Source organism: Maniola jurtina, chromosome 3 (assembly GCF_905333055.1).
Source record: "Maniola jurtina chromosome 3, ilManJurt1.1, whole genome shotgun sequence".
Lineage (NCBI taxonomy): Eukaryota > Metazoa > Arthropoda > Insecta > Lepidoptera > Nymphalidae > Maniola > Maniola jurtina.
Window position 1 is genome coordinate 16,228,381 of NC_060031.1, and position 22,376 is coordinate 16,250,756.

A 22,376-nucleotide genomic window follows, 5' to 3' on the forward strand; every position below is an offset into this window, starting at 1 on the left:
TTACAATTCTTCTAGATAACTTCTAAGAAGAGCTTTAGCTAAGCTTGCTTCTAAAAAATAAATTTAATTTTATTACTAGAAGAACTGTAAATAAATTAGTAGAAAACATAAATAAAATTCGCTTTAATATTTTGTAAAGAAAAACGCACAAGTTTAACTTTTTACGAGCAATTGGCACTTTTGAAGACCAATCAATAATAAAATATTTTTACTGGATAACTAGGTATCAATTTCGTATGATTATTTATTGGTTAGGTTATACCCTCGGACTCTTCAGAGAGAGTGGACCATATTGATTCCATTCAACGGTGAAAGAAAGAAGGTTTGGTGGACTAAGACATAAATTACTATTACGAGTTGCAGCCACTGGATTCAGGCAGGCGCAAGACTGCGCCGCAATGTGGAGGTCTCCAAAAAATACCTATACCCAGCAGTGGAGGTCTATTGATTGTTGACTAGGCTAGGTAATTAGCTACACTGTTTATTTTTCTACTCTTAGTAACTAGTTATCCATAGGTAATTTACCTGTGAGGGGGAGTGCAGACCTAGTTGTGACAACGCAAAAGACATATTTTAATAATAATAGTAGATATAGTAATAGGTACTGTGACAACACTCATTAATCAATTGCTATTGTTAAGCAACATTGACCCAAGTCGGTGATTAGGTGGGCTTTGGAGGTTAATGGAAAGGGGTCACAACCCTCAGTAATGAGCAATACGACTCTACAGAAATAGTTTACCTAAAGCACGTTGAAATTGATTTGTAGTTTCTTAAAAATCTTGAACCTACTACTTTTTTAATATGCATAAAGTTTGGAAACCAATAAGCCCCATATTTTAGTCTGATACTTGATAGGCTCTATTGAACTCGTACCTATTGCTGTAATAATAATATTATGCAAAATGCCAATAATTTTCATATTAAAACTTTCTTGTTTTAATGCAAACCTACCTAGGTACATAATAAATAATAAGTAATAATTGTTAGTCATAACTGCGATTTAATTGTGTGAATCCGTAAGATCCATAATGTTCCGGATGGAAACTGAAAACTGAAATGATTGAAGGCCGTTGCATAGATATATCCACCTACAAAATCGAAACATCGTAGAGCTATAGGTATTGGTATTCTTAATTTTAGTCAGTTAGGTAGTAACACAATAGTAAGTCAGTGGAAGGAAGCATTCGACATTTGCGTTAATCAGCCGAACATCGGTAAATCGCCAATCAATATCGGCTGTGGTAGATCGTAGAGTAGGATTCAGTGATCGATCGGCAGCGGCGGTGCGCGCGCGTCCTCGCTGTCACAGAGTGTATACGCTGTCATGTGGAACCTGTAACGCAACGCGAACTGAAGATGTCACTGTGCAACACTTTCAGGTACGTGCCGCAATCAGGGCGTGACCACGAGTTGCCGATCATAACATGTAATGCCTATTCACTATTGATACGAATTCAATGTTACGGATTAGCGCCTCGATTTTTATCTACCTACTGGTTTTTAAACGTAACGGATGACATTTTTAAAAAATATGCAGGCGTCCACTGTGCGAAACTTTTATTAAAACCTCCGCTCTTTTTTTGTTTCCAAATTAGAATTTAATAGAATTATTATTATTAATAATAAATTAAAAAATTAAAAACATTAATTAAATTAAATTTAAAAATCAATAATTTAATTTAATTAATTAATTAATTAAATTATATCTTCTAAAAAATAAAATTCATTATTATTTTTAATTTTAAAATAAAATATTTCAGAATAAAATAAAATACCTACCTACTAATCACGAAAAAAATACAATATGAATAAAACCCCGCGGCAATAAAATAAAACAATAACGTCATTTTCAAATATTTTATTTAATTTTGATTTTTCATTCGAGCATCTTCTAAAAAATAAAATACTGTAAAAATCAAAACCGCTTAGAAGTAGGTAGAGATAAATGTAGTATAATATCTTCGAGAGAAATCAGAATTATTGAACTCGATTTTTTTTTGTAAACTAATGTTTGTATTTTCCGCTTCAATAATGGAAGTGCTAGATTAGAACACGATTAAGTAAACCTACTTATTGAGTACTGTACTTACTAACTACATGAAATTAGCATCCTCAATTTATTAACAAATGTCTTCGAGCACAATCGTTCCACAACGAATAAAAGAGGGCTCTCTCCGTCACTCGCTTCATACAATCGTAGTTCCAATTTCATTTGAATACTAAGCACCCAAAGTCCATGAAATTTTGCAGACATATTCTAGAAACTAATATCTATGTCTATGGTTTTCCAGATTTCTGCTAAAATATTCGGCTTCAAAGTTACGCGGTCTTAAAAATTTTCATACAAATCTTTGAGTCCCTGTAATTTTAAAACTACATATTTTTAGAAAAATCTAAAACACCACAGACACAGATATTGGTTTCTAGAATATGTCTGCAAAATTTCATGGACTTTGGTTGCTTAATATTCAAATGATATTGGAACTACGATTGTATGAAGCGAGTGACGGAGAGAGCCCTGTTAACTGCGGACTGTGGATTGACTTCTTGCGGCAACAATGTTTACATGGTTATTGGTTATTAGATATGCACCCGTAATAAACTTGTTTGTTGAAAAATTGCTTTCTCTCATAACAATTATTTTTAGGCAAATTTTCTAAACATAGCTTTCATTGTCCTTTCACTATAAGCACGAATATTATGCTAGATGGTAGCTACTTGAGACGATAAATGGCTGAAGGCTGAACTTGTCCTAAGTAACATTAGTCTAGGTACCTTTTGCCGCTGGGCTAGTGATAGCCAAAATTAATATTTATTAATAAAAAAGATACAGCTTTAGTTTACATACAAACTTCAACTGTCTTACACAATAACTATGAGGGGCATCGTGCGTAAGGTTTAAAACTTAACCGTCACAGCTACGTTATGAACTAGCTTTAGGTAGGTATGTTTAAAAAATGATCATGCATTTCGCAAATATTTTTATCCTGATTCGCGTATCTACGAAATATCATAATAAAGTAATTAATATTCTCCTGACCGAATTTTGATCATGGTAGCCAATAAAACGGAGACCGGGACTAGGTATGTCGGAGATATCATAGTGCACTTACTGTGTGCGTTGGGTGTATGCACCGTACGCACGTACGGTCACCCAGGTGTAATCTCTATTCCCTCACTTTCATAATCCGATGGAATGGCAATCCGACAATCACGTTGTCTAATCACAGTATCCAACGGTGTCTAATCACAGTATCCAACTGCTTCACGTGCTTTTGAAGCATGTGACTTGAAAAAAAATCAGTGGTTAGGTTTGGATTTCAGCCAGAGACCTTATGATCCGTAAGAGACAGAGGCTACCTACTGTGCTTGCAGTATGGTCGGAATTCAGATATAAAATATCGTGTCGGTCGCCTTGCAAACGTTAAATTATGGAAGGTGTAATTCTTCACACTGCCCATTGTTTTCGTTCAGCGAGGATTTCAATGGTGTTCAAGGGCGCCTACACCTTCTGGTAGGAATGGTGACTACCTAGAACATTAAGTAGGTACATCAGGTTGCTTATGTTATAGTTACCTACTAGTAGGTAACACCTAGCGTATGAGGCAGAGAAAAGAAAACATTGTGCCCAATCGAATTGCATGAAAATAAGTATACCTAACTACTTGTAATAACGATGATAAAGGAACTACGCATCGTGTAAGAGCCTCGTCGTAAGTATCAGAAATACCCAGTCATAACAATCGGAAACAATTGATTTACTTGAAATATTTTTTAAACAAGACAAGCGAGTAGGTAGATAGTAGATATCTGTAAAAGAATATTACAATGGGTCGGTTGTTCAAAATACTGCGCAAGTGCAATTGTTTAATAATAAAATTGCAATAAGATATACTTGGGTATCGAACAATAGTTTCCATCCGTTTCCTTTTATACATCATACTTTTTTAAATCTTTAATTCGTTTACATGTTATTCCTACCTAACTACTAATGTTAAATTTAAATAATCTTAATACATAGTTAATATCTATATGAATTCTGTCTGGGTGGATTATACCTACTTATATGGAATTATCAGGTCAGAACTTTTCTATTAGCTCTAAATTGTTGAACGTTTCGATCTAAGTACGTGATTTCGCCAATTTCTCGACAACTTTTATTAGAAATGTGCGTGTTAAATCCAGTTTGATGGCTTTAGTTGTCAGCCTAAAGTAGACTAACAGCCTTCAGTTTTCATTATTGCTTTATGTTTACATGGTACTAAAAGTGCACCTTTCTATTTCAGGTTATCCGTTGTATGCTTTACAATTGTGTTGTCGAGTATTGACGCACCGGTAGTAGCATTCACGCTTCGTCGCACAACCAGAGACATCCATTCCTACGGAGATCTTGCTCAAGAGGAGAGCGTTCTACTAGAAGTCAAGAGGGAGTTAAACGTACCTGATAAAATACAGATAACTGAGAATAATACTACTGAAAACATTAATAACAATAATAACTTTACACTTACAAGCCCTAAAGTAGAATTTGAACGAGATATCGTAACGGAATCGGATTCAAATAACAATTCAGACGATCGAACAACAAGCTTTCCAAATCAGACTCCAGTGCCAGAGCAAAGCATAATTGTTGACAAAGTTATTACAACCGAAAGCATTGTAGATGTAACAAATGCAGAATCACAAACTATCACTACTGATTCCATTTTGGAAAACACAACTCCATTATTAATTGATAAAATAACTGATGTAGAAACTACAACTAACATAATAGATGTAACAACATCAAGTGAAATCGATCTCAATGAACCTGCAACGACAGATTTAACACCATTAAATAAAACCATTAAAGAACAGAAACATTTATCACAGAGTCCAAAAAAATCACGACCCATACCTAAATGGAAGAAATACAAAATAATTGAGAGAAAACGACCATTGCCTTCTTCTGCAGAAAAACTAAAGGAAAGAAAGAAAGAAGATAATAAGGAAGATATTTTGAAAGCAGAAACTAAGCACGTGCGAATCACATTACAGGATACTGTAACATCTGATATACCATCGCTTGAATCATTAAAAAATGATCTCCTATCTTCAACTCTAAACCTACAGACGTCGGAGAGCAAGAGTGGCGTAACTTTGAAACCATTGGTTACAGAGCAGACCATAAGCACACCTATTAGTTCGACGCCTACAGAAACGATCTCAGCAGTTGGTCACGAATCGAAACGAGCTGGGTTTTTAAATTTTTCAGGAAAGACTACAACTGCAGAATTAATTACTGATATAACCACTTCAGAAATAACAACTGAATCAACAAATTTAGAAATGACAACAGAAGAAGAGATGTTTGATTTGAAAACCACTAACAAGCCACGTACAAAAAGTCTCGATATTGATGTTCAGGAAGATAAGAGTAAAATTGGATCACTAATTGTGTTGGTGAGTGTAAATGATCATCAAACTATCTTTCAAGATAATAGTAGCATGTTTAATATGACTCGTGTTTTTGTCCTGGTATTTATTTCTATAAAACCTACAAAATTCGAAGTACCATACCATACATACAAATATAATGCCATATTTGTAAAATTTGTAATTATTGATGAAGTAATCTATTTTCGTTATTTTTGCAGAACGAGGACGCTATTAAAGAAGAATTACTGAAGGAGGAGTTAATAAATAATAATCAGGAAAACGCAAACCGTCAACGGGAAGAGCTCGCTAACAACGCTGATCTCATAGAGATGAAAAATCGAAAGACTGAAAACTCTGCTGAAATCAACTTGTCTTCGGAACTAAGCGTTAAACCAATTAATAGCGACAGATCAAAGAATGGCACGTTGTATACTGTCAATCCTAATTATAAACCGATGAAGAAAATTGAAGTCGTACCACCTAAGCAATTTGTTAGAGACCCAGATGACAACAGCTGGAGGAATGAAAGCTTAAGCTCTTTAGGCATTGTTTTTAAACCGAAAAATTCTTCTAAGCCTTTCACTCAAGTCTTGAAAAATAAGACAGAGACAGAATGGAACAATTTGTCAGAAAAAGATATTAAGAATGATTTGCCCGATCTAAGGGAAAGATTGCAAAAGATGGCTGAAAAGAGAAAATCTAAACGAAAGAAGATAGACTCGTTTGGTAACGTTGTTTACTTTGATTACGAAGAGAACAGTAGCTCCGCGGAACATGCAGGAGTTACGATAGACGAACTCACTTCAACCGTCACTACATATTCACCTGCCTTGCAAAGTATTAACGAAACTAAATTGAATTCATCTTTAACAACAGAAGGTGTTAATAAAATTTCATATTCAACTAGGAAACCCAATAAATTCTTCCACGAATATTACGATAGTACGGATGAGGATGACAGTGATTATTTAAATATGGCGCAGATCGACTTGAAGAAATTCACTACTTCACTCAGGCCCAGCACTCCATTCCATCCCGCGACAATAATAGCGAATCAGCCAGACTGGCTCAAAAATAGCAATAAACTCTCGAACAACGCATTCCCTGAAAGAAAAGCCACCGTCCAGTATTTCCCACCTCTAACAACTAAAAAAGTTAATTTCAACGAATACGACAATGGCTTTAAGTTCAAAATGGAATCGTTCACAACCGAGACAGATGAGCCAAAACTTGTTTCTATCGACAGACCGACGACACCTGTGACTGTAAACACTGATGCCAGTAAGTCTGATTACACTAAGAATTTGATTTTAAGTCAACCACACCTCACGACCGACCCGAGCGTTGCCCTAATTGATGATGGAAGTTACGACAGAGGCACCTACGTCATCAAACATTACAAAGACTTCTTGCACGAGGCAGCAAAGGAAGCCGAATATGATAAGAATTTAAACTACGTACCCTACACCGAAGCTCCAGTGGAAGGGGTGACCAAAGCAGACTTTATTAGATACGAGAAAGAAAAACCAAGAACAATAGACAATGGGTACCCTTATGATCCACCATTCCGAAAAGAGGTCCTGCAAAGATTTGTGGACGATTTCAATCACAATAGTGATCGATATAGATCAGATTTTCCCATTATATTTAACAGTAGCATTGTTCACGGCGGCGTGCAACACGGCAGAGATCTAGCTTCGTCGAGAGCTTTCATGCGGAGTTCCTATAGTGATATTTTCAAACCAAAGATTGCTTCGCAGAAGGCTTGTGAACCGAATTGTGAAAAAATAAACGTTGAGTTATCACCGGCTTATGAGTTGCACTATTACGTGCCCGATCAGGAAGAAAAAGACGAAGCGGTCCCTCAACCAGTTACACTGCCTTACAAGTATTCATTATGAAATTAATTGTTTTAAACGTAAGGTTACGATTATGTCGAAGTATCATTAGACATAGAAATTATGTAACTGGCGTTACAGTATTGTTGGTTTATGAACAAGTCCAACCAAAAATACAGGTATTTATTTTAAAATTAAGGTGATTTTTGTCTGATTGTTAAGAAATGAGTTACCTATTTAAGAATTTAGCGAATACTATTTCAGTAGTTTGATACTGTAGATAGGTAGGTAGGTACATTTATTCTTATTTCTTTTTGAATATTTTTATGTAAATAAATGAATTATTTTATTCTTAGCCCCTTCTAAGCACTTAGTATTTACCAAAAGTTACTTCTAAAAAATTAAGCTGATATTATTGTCTACTTATATTATTGAATACAAAAATCTTCTCATGAATAAACTTTCGTAAGTATAAAACATTATGTACATTTTAAACATAAGTTTTATGTAGTACGTACCAAATATTAATGATAGAGTAAAAAGGTGTACTCAGATGTTGTTTGTTTGTGCGGTTGATGATTTTGGATGAATTATTTTAATAAAAATTGTATACAAATTGTACTTACTTTTATTTTGTGATAACATTCCCGAATCTAAAAACCGGCTAAGTGCGAGTCAGACTCGCGCACTGAGGGTTCCGTACTCGGGTACCTATTTTTTTCCAACATTTTGCACGATAAATCAAAAACTATCATACAATAAATAAAAATCTGTTTTAGGATATACAGGTAAAGCCTTTTCATATGATAACCCACTTGGTATAGTTATCTTATTTTGAAAATTGAAACACATTTTAATTTTTTTTTTAATTCGCGGTTTTCAGATTTATTCCTGTACTTGTGCTATAAAACCTACCTACCTACCAAATTTCATGATTCTAGGTCAACGGGAAGTATCCTGTAGGTTTCTTGACAGACAGACGGACGGACGGACGGACGGACGTCATCAATTGGATGTGTTTATTTGTTTTTACTTTTTATTCCTCTTATATGTCGTTTATTCCTTTTTTATTTACTTTTGTATTTTTTATATTATAATATTATTTGTATGTATGTATTATTATTATACATACATTATGTGTATTTACTTTACTTAATTAGTACACCGCTTCCACTTTCTTTAATTTTTATTATATTCACTACCCTAAGGTTGCCTGGGAGAGTTGGCTATTTTAGCGAAAAGGACGCCTATTCTACAAAAATCTATTTTGTCACACATTTCTATATGGTGTACAATAAAGAATATTTTACTTAACTTTTACTTACTTTACTTAAAGTCGGCAACTGACGTCCATTGGATATGGGATATGGATGGATGGCTAGATATGGCTCTCTTTTATGGTCTTCTGGTGGCTTCCTGCGACTTTATAACAGACTCCAAGCTGAAGTGGCAATCGGCGGGGCACCTAATTCCGTTTATTGCCCATTACTACCAATTCTACTACCATACCAGTAGTATCACATCACGAAGCAATATGAACTGGGGCCTCTTATTGAGCATTCTCAATTTTGAACCTGAATTTTGTGTGAAATGCCCGTTTCAGACTCACTCCGAGAACATCCCAGATACAAGAACGCATCTCGATTTGAAGGCCGTTTTCAAAGTTCAAAGTTCTCGACCAAGAAACGGAAAACTGTGTCTATTTTCCAACGAGTTAGTTAGTTTTAGTTATCTGAGAAACGTCTGTTTCTGGACCGGCCATTCCATACAAAATCAAAGGGTTTACTGTGGAACTAGGCTTGGTAAGTTTTTAGATCTCACGTACGTTAAATAGAATAGAATAGGATTCGAGCGTTGAAACATTTCAGCGTTAAAGTAATATGATGTACCTCGTTTAAAAGTCAAATTCGTCTTAACTGCAACCAGCGCTCCAAGCGGAAACCGTACGAAATTAAAACCGATGGTACTGAATCATCATCATCATCATCAGCCTGTGGACGTCCACTGTTGGACATAGGCCTTCCCTATAGAGCGCCACCACACCCGATCCTCAGCCTTCCTCATCCAGCCACTGATGGTACTGAATATTTAACTTTAAAACAAAGCAATTAAGGTTCATATTACTTTGAACGTGTTTCTATGCTCGGATTCTATCAACGTTGGTGAGATGTAAAATCATGTACTAAGTCTACTGGATACTATAGGTAAGTGTAACTGAGTAGGCTCCGGCGGTAGTGGAGCGGTGCGGGAGGGTGACAGCTATCACAAGTTGACCAATCACTGAGCTCTCTCGTCACGTCATCACACCCCTCCCGCACCACTCCACTACCGCAGGAACCTACTTAAGCATTATAACTGTAAATTAAGGCTGTTGTGATAAGTCTAAGCGTATGCTGAGACGCAGGAGACGTAGTTCTCAGAGGGCTGAATAGATATTGTAATGCATGAACGAACTGAGAGCTGCGTGCGCTACGCAGGCACGTGCGACGCAGACGTCTCTGTGCCATGGTCGTGTTGATTTCTGCGCGGCGTGACGCGTGCACGTCAACTCAGAAACGTCTATTTTTTAGGTTCTGTACCTCAAAAGGCAGTAAGGAACCCTTATACGATCACTTCGTTGTCTGTTTTATCTGGCCGTATGTCGTGTCTGTCAAGAAAACCTATAGGGTACTTCCCGTTAACCTAGAATCATGAAATTTGGCAGACAGGTAGGTCTTAAAGCACAAGTAAGGAAAATTTCCGAAAACCGTGAATTTATGGTCACATCACAAAAAAAAAAAAAATAATTACTATTTTCAATTTCCGAAGTATGATACGAGTAACTATACCAAGTGGGGTATCATAGAAATGGTACATTCTACAAACTTTTATTTATTTTTATGCATAATAGTTTTTGATTTATCGTGCAAGATGTCAGAAAAAATACCAAGTACGGAAACCTCGGTGCGCGAGTCTGACTCGCACTTGGCCGGTTTTTTATTTGTTACACTCAGCTGCGTCGTAGCAAATATTCGTAGCCTGTCTGCCTCAACTGTCCTGCGCTGCAAAATCTATTACGCCACAGTGCGTCTCAGCATACGCTTAAAATAAGGCTGAGATGTATAGAGCATACTTTGCCTTTGCTCAGGTTAAAACGAGACGGTTTTATGTCAGCAGTATAGCGCTGTCTCGTTTTAACAGTGTCTTAAGTCTAAGCAAAGTCAAAGTGCGCTCTATAGATTTTAACGTAAATGTAAAACACAGTTGGCCGTTTAAAATACCACTTTATTGACATTTTCATTTTATAATAGTATGCAGACATCACTCGATCGTTCGTCTTCAGTAATAATTGGTTATGTCATTTTGAGCATAATCATACATCGCAGTAAATATAATTATATGGTACGGAAGCTTAATACGACATACACTCTGGAGGGAACTAAACGAGTGCAAATGCAATCTGGATCCAATAAATATTTATAGTACAATTTCAATTAAAAACAAAAACAAACAAATTAAAAAAAGGCAATTTTATAAATGAACACATTCCTCTTTGGATAATAAGAAAACAGCAGATTATATACAATACAAAGTCGATTGCGGCCTTATTGCTAAACTTTGAAATCGATTATATCGCAATCCATTTGATTAACTGACGTTCAGTACTCTAGTTTCCCTTACTTTAATTAAAAGCGTAAGAGGCGCATTATGATAACCTGAGACCTTGAAAAACTGTAGAAGGTCTAAAGCGCCGGGGAATGGCGCTTATGCGTTTCTTTAAGACGGTTTCTGCAATTAGTTTATCTTTTAACCAAAGAAAAACTAAAGTATACCACTATTGGCTAAACCAGTTACAGTTTTAGCAAAAGTACAAACATTCAGCTAAAAAAACAATTGCGATAGATTCAATTTCACAACAAAACCGCTGAAATAACGCATGTGTCCATTTGCACTAAAAATAATAAATAATTAAAATGACGTGTTAAACATAAAAAAAGTTTATATTACAATAAAATAAAAATAATAAAGGCAGGTCAGGATATAGAAAGGTACGCGAGTAAATCTCTGTATTATATTGCAAAGTGTAGTGCGTACAGAACTAAATATACAACGCAAAATAGCCAAATTATATTATAGCTAGAATATGTTGATAGAGCTAATTATATTATTACAGGTCTCTTAAAAACAACGGTCACTCACATATGCACAAATACTGGCGCAAACACACAAATGAATGTCACAAATTGATGATCAAATTTGTATCAAAGAGCTCTTGAATTATGATATTTGTTACATATACATGATAAAGTGTGTTCAAACATTTGTGCAAATATGAGTGACCTACGGGGTGATCAGCTAACTCAGTGATTATCACTGAATGAAAGCCATCAAGCTCATTTGACATTTATTTTTAATCCATTGAAGGTTTGCTACGAAGTATTACTTTCATATCGCTCAGTGAAGCAGCAATATAGAACCAACCAATGTCTGAGGTTGATGGCTTTCATTTAGCGATCACTGAGTGAATCACCTCGTTGCTCAGAAAAAATAGCAACCAAGTTCATTGGTGCATCAAAACCAAACGATTGACTTGTTACAATTACACAAATCGACGCAAAATGAACCAAGTCTGCTAACCGGGCAAACAGTAAAGGCGAAAACAAAATAACGGACGTGTCTGTAAGCCGCCACTAACAGCCGCGACGGATAAGTGTGTAGTCGTTTGGGACGCGGCGGCCAGAACTTTATCGGACGTCCGAGCGCTCAAGGACGGTCCAAGGTTAAGTTTACACAGTAAATGTACATTTTATTATCCAGAGACCTATAAATCGTGGCGATCACCCGCGTCCGATAATTTCTTTCCGCCTTAAATAAAACAGAGAATAAAGTTATCAAACCAAGTCTCAAAGCAGGTACATTTCCGTATAAAAAAATCTGTTTAAAACTCCATAGTCTATTGCTTAGATAATATTATAGCTTTATAACTATTTCTTTTAATATTTCAAGGACTTGTCTGCCATTTAATGACGATCGCTAAAAGCAGTCTAGATCTTAAATTGTCTAATTTAACTCCACGTTTGACCCTAGATAATTTGGTGGTCCGACCCTAGCTAACTAACTATCCTTTGATAACAATATGACTATAATAATGTACCTAGTTTATTAATAACGTTTCGAATGGTTGAATTTTGATTATGAAAATGTGTAAAACTTTCTCAGGTAATCATAATGGAATAATTATAATTCATTAAAATAATAATTTTCTTCTTCATAAAAATGGTGAAGCTTACAGTGATGTTTTCGTTACAACTTTTTTTTTAAATAAAGAGGAAAAATACAAAGAACAAAAAGTAAAATCTAAAATATTGTGGCGCCTAAAAACCATAAATTACATTTGTAATTGTGTAGAGGAGGTTAGGTATATAAAAAAAAACTTTCCATACATGTAAATGTATAGGTGTGACTGAGAAGGCTTATACTACGGGTTGCGGGAGGTTGACAGTTTAATATTAACTGTCATCTTCCTGCAACCAGCGGCCTGCTTCACGAGTTATAAATAAATAAATAAATAAACAAATAAACAAATAAACGTTTAATGCAGTTACAGAAGTGTAAAAGTTATTTTCGAAAAATCTGAATTTCAAAATAGATTTTTTTCTAACAAATAAAACGATTTATCTTGTTTTTTTTTCATAAATACGGTTTTATTAACGCTAATAATAAGAAATGATTCTAAAAAAAAAAAATAGAAAAAAGAAAACCCTTTGAATTTTGAAAGTATTTAATTGCACATTTTTAATACGGTACTCAGGTTAAATAATAAAATTGTCTTCAGGAAGTTATGGGAGTAGTTATAATAATTAATTAATTATATATTATTGTTTACAAGTTATAGTTTTAGACTAAAAGCATATATTTACAAGTTCACGTCACTTTACTAACTACATACCTGCCTCCCGACTTTTCTTGCGCAAGTCTACGATCAACCGCAATTTCTACTAAAACATACTTTTAATTAAAAAATGACTAATATTCTTAAAAAAAAATTACTTAGGGATTTCTAAGCACTTCAATATACATTTTCTAGTGTAATTAACTAATTCGATAAAAAATATTTAACTGCATAGCCATTACTGAAGAAAACATTTTCTTGTAGAAGGATATTGCAGTTTATACACGGTTTAACGCGCTGGTTATTCGGATTAGGATTTAAAATCGTAACTTATGAGAAACGCACTCATCCGATAATTCCTTTAATTATTTTGTTCATATTCTTTAACCTCAACTCAATCGTGCCTTTTATAAAATAATCAATTTATTTATTTAATAACAAGTTATCCTCTCTTATTATGAAAGTTCAATGAATTGAATGATACAATAAAATTACTGTTATTCAGAATCTGTATGTACTCTGAAGGAGTATCTAAGGTTAACGCGAATAAATCTATTATGGGTAGAGAACGTCTATTAATTTTTAACTGACTTCAAAAAAAGGACGAGGTTCTCAATTCGTCGGAATCTTTTTTTTTTGCAAGAGAAGAATGAATAAGAATTTTACTAATTAAATACAATAATAATAATAATTGTGTAGTTGCAAGTTTTGTTCTTAAATGAACATCCCTACTCCTCGAAACTTGTTTTCTAAGCTTCAGAAAGAAGAGTTATTTTTGTTTAAATAAATTGAATATTTATAAAATATCTTTAATTTGAAGTAACTTTAAGCAAACAGGTAAAAAACAACAAATTGCAAAACTAACAGCTTAAGATAAACTCTACTTATTAATAATAACTTCAAAGGTTTGTTTAAAAATGTATTGATTGGTTTTTAAAATAATAACGAAATTTCAACCGTTGATTTCACTCTCGTCACTCTTAAGTATGTCCCGCCTGTGCGATCGTGGAGAGCACTCTTAAGGTTGGTCGTAGACTCGCGTCAGTCGGTCGGCGCCTACTCTCACGTCGTTACATTAGCCAGTCTTTCGTTTACACTACACTAAGCGCTCCGCTCCCAACTCCCAACATTACACTCTTTACATCACTATGTTATAGGTATGGATATGGAGAACGACGGAACAAAAAACCGCTAAATAAAAAATTAAAACGTTCGAAAACAAATCAATTAAGCAAAAGATTACAGACACGCTTGGCTGCATTCATACTTGCTGGCAAGTGATGATGCAGCCTATAGAGCGCGCTTGCTAAAACATGTTTCTTATTCCGAATATGTATGTATTTTTAATTCAAACAATGTAAAGTTTGTAATTAATTATTCAGTATGAAGTTCAAAGTATGACCAAGACTAAAGGGGACGTATAGAACCGTTAAATATTTTATGAATATAAGCGATCTAAACTTTAATCGGATAAAAAAACTATCAACATTGAGATATTTAAAAAAAAATTACCTTTATTTTCTACAGTCACTAATTTAGAGCGGGGATAAAAACAACAGATGCCAGTAAAGCCTATTTAAACCTAAATAAATAGTTTCAAAAGCCAAGAAATAATAAGCTTCGAAAACATGAAATTGTCTAAAGAAAACTCCCGAATTGGCACCTCGTATATTTGGCACCGCTATCAAAAGCCCAACATCCATTGTTACACGAAGCTATTAGTGGCTTAGCTTTTACTGGACATTGGGCATTAACCAACCAAAAATATAAATAAACCCATAGGAACGATTCAGCGAGCACCGATATACAAAATAATTAGGAACTGGGTGCCCCTGAAGCCACTAAATTCCGGTTTGCGGCGGACCTATGTATGTACCGTATATTTACTATTTACTAGCACCACACAGCATTACGTATAGAATTAGGGTTCACGCAGACTACAGACTTTTGATCGGCCGACAGTATAGCCGCATCGATCTGGCTTGATGTGCTAGCGTTTTATGACGTCAAAATTGTCAGTTCTTGTACCAGGGTGTGTCAAATGAATTTGAGCTTGAAACTGAATCAGGCATCATTTGTTGGGAAATCCTTGCATTTGCGAATCTCATAAAGTATTCGTGCTTATTGAGCTATATTTATATAGAGCAATGTTAAATCCGAGCTATGAGGCCTGATGATAGCTTATGACGGTCTGAATGTGACCTGACTAGGGTCTAATAATGTAGCAAGCATCAAAGAAAAGCCTTATTAAATGTAGACTTATTGGATAGGTCTCAAAGTTGATGGAGCAAAAATGAAGCCGATAATAGAATGTCAGCGGCTCTATTGTGGTAAAATAACTGTAGCTGTGACGGTTCAACCAATCAGAGGTGATCCTCTGATTGGTTTGCGCTCGCTCACTATTAGCTACAATGCATCTACAATAAGAATACCTTAAATTCAGCCAATCACAACCATTGCAAATTGTACTAGTGATTGGTGCAGGTTTTACTGAATCGATCAACAAGTTTATGTAGACTGACACTTCGAGAGGGATAAAAATACGTTCCTGCCCGGCTAGCATGGGCAGTAGATAAAAATTATATCCCCCGATTATATCCACTGATGTCATAGAAATCAGTGGATATAGTTTTTATCTACTGCCCATGCTAGCCGGGCAGCATGGTTGTTTCGAGTTCAAATTCATTATCTTATTCATGGTGTAACGATATAATAGTTATCGTGGTAGGAACCTATCCAAGTTTAAATAGGTGTAGCGCGTAACAGTGTAGGGTGACAGTTGTCACAAGTTGACCAATCACTGAGCTTTCACGTGACGTCATCACACCCCTCCCGCACCGCTCCACTGCCGCAGGAACCTACTCAGTTAAGTGATGATAAATCTTAATAGCATCTTTTGACCGATCAAAAGTCTACAGTCTGCGTTTGCCGTGAACGTTGGAAACGAATGTATCATAAATGCAAACCTTGCTGTATTTTGTTCGGAACCACACGATATCGCAATTGACAACATCCGATAGGAAAGGGAAACTGCTTGGCCTTTTCTGTTCGAGTAATTGGGCTGGATAATTGGTTCCGTTGAGAAATTCAAATAAATAATCGGTTTTCAAAGTATTCAAATGATCTTTTAATGATAATTTATTTTTTATTCACATAATTAGTAGGCTGCAAGAAACATTTACGGCGGGAATCTCGAGCTTCTTATTCTTATTCCCTCTACTTTATTTTAAGACTGCCCAAAAAAAGAAGCGTAATGCTTTTAGGGTTCATGTATGTAATTTTCTTTATTCCAACATATCTTCTACATGCATGATTAGTTATGGATGTATGGGATGGAGGTTTTGAAAAATTTCAATATTCATTTTCGAGTGCGAATTTTTTGAGTTTTAGTTCGTTTTTTGGCAGGGCAGTCGTGTTTTTTTAATTACGGCTTGTGTGAATAATGGAAGGGTTTACGACCCTCAAAAATGACTCAATACGACGCGTAGAGAATGTTTTAAATATCGGATGTAAATGCGAAAATCGTGTTTTAGTCGTTCAATCGATTCAGAAAGTAAACAATGTCATTCGCTCCGAACCAAGCTGTCGAACGCGAGCGCTGTACGAATTTCAACCTTAATTCAATAGTGAGTATGTTCAATTTTCCGTATACTTACATAACCATATCCATAAAGCTCTAAGAGGAAGCCTCACTATACATATATTATAAAGTGCAACGTCCACCGCGGACAAAGCTATTGATAGCTGAGTATAGCTAGCTTGCATTGGCAAGATCTTTTTCATACTGTCGTTTCCATTGCGAGCGATACTGATATAATAGTGAGAACAGAAAAATCCAATGCCTATTTAATAATTTAATGGTAATAATTAATTAATGGTAATAATAATAATTTAATGGTTTTTGTCATGACCGAGAATCGAACCCAGGACCTCAGTATTGCAGTCGACCAAGTTAAGCACTAGACCAAGCAATGGTGCAGTTGATATTATACCAGCCACTGACAGCACTGCTAAATTCACATGGACATTGTTTTCCAGTAAGAATACTGCACTGGACTGGATTGGTACTGGAACAATGTTAACCTGTCATAATAAGCTCGAAAAGAAATGAAAGCATGAAGCTATGCTATACCAACCTATCTAAACTCCGTCCGCGGTGGATGTCGCGCATGTAATAATAATAATTAATTAATGTAATAGTTTTAATTAAATATTTGTTTTAAATATCATTTGTTTACATTTACACATTCATACAAACTCTAAATTACTAAAGCATTCTCGATGTCCTAGCAAACCACTATGGATCTTCCAAAGCCGTACTTTTTGCATCATTAATTTAATATAGATTACCTAATATTGATTACGTTATACTCCATTCATCATACTATTCTCTATTTGACAGATTCATTAAAAAAAATTGACTTTACAAGAATAAGAAAAATGTTGTCAGGCTTTATCTTGTAGTTGCAGTTCGTTATTTTTTTTTATTTAAGATAATATTGATTTAGACTTGGAATTAATTTATAACTATACGAAATATACTCAAGTAATCTAACGAGATATTAGATGGAGCGCGTACACTAATTCTTTTTTTGAAAGATAAATATTGCTCCTAATTCTCCCGTACAATACCTTTAAACTAAACTAATTTGATAAGTCTGAAATTAGAACCATAATTTTCAGAATGTTCTTTTGAGGAAATAGACAACATTACGTTTAAAGCTTTAGGTACGTAGATTCAGTTTAGAGATTTTGTAAAACCGAATAAGCACCATTATGGAAGATAAGTAAGAATAAATGTCAAAAAGAGAACAGTTTATCGGACTGAGTATAACCCTTTTCGTTAAAAGCGTATCGAATGTTTTACAAAATAAACGTGGTTGCTCGGAATTAGATTCACTTTCGACTAGTAGACCGTTCTCGCGGAGGTGAAACGAGTGAACTGAACTATTGCTTTCACGTAGTCTTTTTAGCTAACCGAACTTACTAAAATAGTCCGCTAGAAGCGTTCGATCTTCATTCATTCACTAAATCATTCTCGTTCCAAATTTGACACCTCCGTCAAAAACTCGCGACTTGAAACCCTGTTAAAATCGATCACCAATTTTGGTATCGACGTTTTAACTTAACAAGCCAAGCCACGACGCGTTAACAGCTAACGACTATCAACATTAATCGATTTTCATCGTCGATTATTATACTCAATCGTTCAATCGAATACAATTTCAATCGTATGCAAAAATACATGTCCTAGATGCTAAATCTCTTTCATAAGACCATTTTAATATAATAATTATGTTTTTAATTCTAATCTATAATACACGGGCACGAATTTTACTGAGATTTTCATAGATTCTTAATTTTCATGAAAATCTCGTTCCCGTTACTACATGGCTACTAAAGATCTCGATTGATCTGTAAAAGCAGTGCTTTTACCGTTGGGCCATGATTTTGTAGCTTAAGCAGCCAGAAGAAATGTACAGAGCCATAGCCTCCTCTATACCTTTGTATGTATACCGCCGCTTGTGCAACAAACCCGTGGCCCAGCGGGGAAAAATTCACAGAAATGCTAAAGGCCATGAAAACGTCGGGTCTTATAGCTCTAGAGATTGTAAATTGATAGAATATTAATTGTAAATGCCTGCGCTAACGCCCGACTAAAAGATTCACTAATTAGTTTATTAATTTGAATAAATCTTTAAGTTTTTATTTCGACCGACCGATGTGTTTCAAAATATTTGTACAAAATAAAGAAATTATAAACGTAGAAATAGGAAATGAGCCCTAGCAATAAACTTTGATAGCAATCAATACCATAGTCGCAATCCTTAGTTTACAATCACTAGTTTAGTTCTAGGGGTGCTGTATAACTTGGGTGTCCTTCAGGGAAGTATCTTATACCACTTTTTTATAAAGTTTATATAAAAATGGAAATAATGCGTAAATGTCAATTAATCTTTTATAAATTTGTTAAACACTACCTAAATAATTTCATATTTTCAGTCCATGCAACCCTGTTGAAAGTAAACTGCGAATCTATAATAATCGTTATGAAAAAAATAAAGATAATACTTTATACAATTTAAAAATATATATACAGAATAATTTATTATATTTATACAAATTGTAAAACTTAAAATTTAGAGCACATTAGAACAAAAATATTTATGAAATTACAAGATCATGGCTATTTGCTTGGAAACTTAGAAACAAATATGTAATTTTTTTTTTTTTTTGCTGAGAAAACGTAAACTAACAACTACTAAGTTGTAAGATTTTAAGATTATTATTATTGGCCGAATACTGAAATCGCTTTCGGTTGTTTGTCATTTACAAACAATTTTAGCATTGGTTTACGTTTCTCAACCATAAAATCGTATGAGATAAAGGAAACAATATAATTCAGGTAGTACAATCGGTAAAGGGGACTATGAGAGGGCAATCTTACGCGTCGGTCGGTGCGGTCGGTGCGGATGGTGCGGGTGGTGCGGTGTGCTACTAGCTGGCCACGTGCTGCGGGCGCGGCAGCTGCCCGAAACTGCTGCGTAGCGATTCCTCCATGAGACGGCAAATCTTTTCGCGGTCCGCCTGGAATGAAAGGTGTATTTTTATAGAAATTGTAGAAAATTTAGATTTTTTTTTAATACAGAACAAAATTGCGCAAGCGTTGGGTTTTTAATTTCTGTTAGAATTGCCGTTTGACTGCTTTGGTCGCTAAGATGACTGGCATACCCGTCGAAACTACATATTATCTGGATTGGTTCCCACCTAAAGTACGTAAAGGGTAAGTAAAACTAAACGCTCACGGGATTCTATTATCCATACTTAATATTATAAATGCGAAAGTGTGTCTGTCTGTCTGCCTGCTACCTTTTCACGGCCCAACAGTTTAACCGATTCTGACGAAATTTGGTACAGGGTTAGCTTATATCCCAGGGACGGACATAGGCTACTTTTTATCCCGGAAAATCAAACAGTTCCCACGGGATTCCTAAAGACCCATCCGCTCAACCGATTTGTATGAAATTTGGTACCGAGGTAGCTTGCGTCCATGTTATTGACATAGACAACTTTTTATCCCGGAAAACCAAACAGTTCCCACGGGATTTTCAAAAACCTACATCCACGTGGACGAAGTCGCGGGCATCCTCTAGTTACAAATAAGTGAACAAAAGATTTTCACTTCTCATGCTCATAAAGTTCTTTATGCCGAAGGGAAGCGGACTAAAACGGCTTTTTATGTTCTTGGACATAAAAATGTTGCATGGCTCTCCTACTTTATTCATTTAAACTACATTGGTGTCACATCAAAAGGTCTCACGCAGTGCGTGATATTATATGGGTTTACATATTTGGCATCTTGTTAAAAGGCCTCTGACCTTATACCTCTGCATTGGTTGATTTATCGATGTATGGCTCGAAGAGCGGCTAATTTAGATACGGACGAAATAACCTCCTTTTTGAAGTCGAATCAAATCACCTCACATCACAAATTGAATCAAGTCACCTCATGTATGAAGCCGAGCTGCACCAGTTCGTGCGCGAGCGCGTTGGCCGAGTCTCGGCGCGACACGGCGCACGTGAGCTGGCGGTTCATCTTGTCGTCCATGCGCAGGAGGATTGTCATCTGCAACGACAATACGGTATTTTACACCAAGCGAGAAAACATCTATTAATTTACAAACAAGATAGGATTGGGAATAAGAAATCGATCCATTTTAAAGATTTCACTTTTTTATCGAAAATATTCTAAACGCACGAAACTGTATTTACTAGCAGGCCTATGATCGGGATCCTAGGCGGCGCAGGGTTTAGGCTACACGTCATACCACGCACCGCGTCTCCAAATCGCGCACCCGACGCTGAGGGCACGCGGGGTACGCTCTGTTGGGGCTCGTCTGCTCGCACAGCATCTCGATGGATGATGGACGTTACTCAACGTTGAGCGTATCCGGTTTAACCTGGCTGGTCCAGGTAGAGGCAAACATCACACTCACCAGCAGGTCTGCGTGGTCGGGGTCCATCCTGGGCGGCGCGGGGGGCGCGGGCGGCGCGGGAGCGGGCTTGAGGCTGCACATCATGTTGACGACGCGCCGCGTTTCCAGGTCTCGCGCCCGGGGCTCGGGGGAGGCGGGGGCACTCTCTGATGAGGCCCGCGCGCGCTCCGCCGGCGACGCGGCGCGCCGAGCCACTCCGTACGCTGTGAGCGGGTAGATGCCGTACCTGCATCGATATACACATATATAAGTTGCTCCAATAGCGTTTTCGAATTATGGAAGGTCGCTATTATCAGAAAATCTATCAGATAACTTTCTGCCCTCGTCATTCTGTGACCATTAGAAGCATACGTCCGATAGAAATAGGAAGTAATCGTTAAGTAATTCCAGTAACAGTCTAATAGTCTACGGCGTATCTACGGGGTCTAGTACCAAATGTACTAGTAGAATGACCTTCCGGCTGCGTCCGAATTTTCCGGTCAACCGGTTTCTAGAAATTTTTGACAAAAATCAGGATGCGCACGGAAAGTCACTCTCCCCTAACTGTCAGAATGTTACCGGATTGGACAAACGCTTCCGAGCGGTATTGACAGAGTACATGGAACAAGAAGTTTTGTGAAAGATAATTTCTGAAAATATATGGCCAGTCATAACTTTTTAACCATTCAAAACAAAACTCTAAAAAGACAGTTAGAGCAGGGTGCAGTTCGGAAACAAGTTTAAGAACAGGAAGGCAGGTGACTCACTTGACGTCCTCGACGAACTTCTCCAGCTTCTCCGCGTGCGGCAGGTCCTTGCCGGACAGCTCGTGGCGCTCGCCGCCGCGCAAGCACCACGCCAGGCAGCCGCCCGACGAGCCGCCGCACACCTCGTCCGTTATGGTCTCCGAGATGTTCGCTGCAAGCCCATTCATGTAGGATTCAATATCGTTATATCCATATTGTGGACGCCAACAAACAGCCTGATCCACAAAACTCGTTCAACAAGCTTTAAGTTTCCCTGAAGCATATGATTTGAAGAGCCGCGCAGAAAAACTAAGATCACTGCCAGCTCAAACTGCCAGTGGGAGTGGCAGTGAAACATAATTCGAAGAGTCCGCGGAAAATCTATAAGATCATTGACAGTTCAAACTGCCAGTTGGTGGCAGTGGGCAGGCCAAGCTTGTCCTAGAAATGATGGTCATTTACAGCTTGAAAATCCTAGTGTGGAGGTCGTGTACAAGTAAGCAACAAAAGTAGTGTGAGGCTA

General features: G+C 36.4%; 3 protein-coding genes across 5 annotated transcripts in view; 2 read left to right on the forward strand and 1 right to left on the reverse strand.

The window, feature by feature from the left end:
- The window catches only part of LOC123880773 (ankyrin repeat domain-containing protein 29), a 61,008-nt gene extending 51,760 nt beyond the window's left edge, over positions 1 to 9,248 (forward strand). Inside the window, exon 9 of the mRNA XM_045929077.1 lies at positions 9,232 to 9,248. The gene's annotated coding sequence lies outside the window, so the exon portion shown is untranslated. The remainder of the gene's footprint in view (positions 1 to 9,231) is intronic.
- LOC123880751 lies at positions 1,210 to 22,208 on the forward strand. 3 transcript variants are annotated; one of them, XR_006799337.1, is made up of 4 exons: positions 1,210 to 1,382; positions 4,290 to 5,445; positions 5,640 to 7,802; positions 22,198 to 22,208. XR_006799337.1 is itself a non-coding variant. In XM_045929054.1 (3 exons), the coding sequence occupies exons 1-3, from the start codon at positions 1,360 to 1,362 to the stop codon at positions 7,320 to 7,322; spliced, it is 2,862 nt and encodes a 953-aa protein (XP_045785010.1). In that variant the 5' UTR covers positions 1,210 to 1,359; the 3' UTR covers positions 7,323 to 7,880. The 3 variants fall into 3 exon arrangements, 2 of the variants coding, with proteins under 2 accessions (XP_045785010.1, XP_045785019.1); XM_045929054.1 differs by lacking the exon at positions 22,198 to 22,208 and having other exon boundaries at positions 5,640 to 7,880; XM_045929063.1 differs by lacking the exons at positions 1,210 to 1,382; positions 22,198 to 22,208 and adding an exon at positions 1,390 to 1,429 and having other exon boundaries at positions 5,640 to 7,880.
- Positions 17,032 to 22,376, reverse strand: part of LOC123880770 (nuclear receptor-binding protein homolog) — a 62,983-nt gene continuing 57,638 nt past the window's right edge. The window contains exons 7-10 of the mRNA XM_045929068.1: positions 21,875 to 22,025; positions 21,129 to 21,354; positions 20,639 to 20,758; positions 17,032 to 19,719 (exon numbers count right to left, since the gene is read on the reverse strand). Coding sequence (XP_045785024.1) covers positions 19,630 to 19,719; positions 20,639 to 20,758; positions 21,129 to 21,354; positions 21,875 to 22,025 — 587 coding nt within the window. The 3' untranslated portion in view covers positions 17,032 to 19,629. The remainder of the gene's footprint in view (positions 19,720 to 20,638; positions 20,759 to 21,128; positions 21,355 to 21,874; positions 22,026 to 22,376) is intronic.

What these genes read in the sequence shown, in the direction of transcription:
- LOC123880751 (XM_045929054.1), top strand. Translation starts at nt 1,360, where the DNA reads ATGTCACTGTGCAACACTTTCAG. An exon ending in TCACTGTGCAACACTTTCAG is followed by an intron (nt 1,383 to 4,289) that starts GTACGTGCCGCA and finishes TTTCTATTTCAG; the next exon opens with GTTATCCGTTGTATGCTTTA. An exon ending in TTGGATCACTAATTGTGTTG is followed by an intron (nt 5,446 to 5,639) that starts GTGAGTGTAAAT and finishes TTATTTTTGCAG; the next exon opens with AACGAGGACGCTATTAAAGA.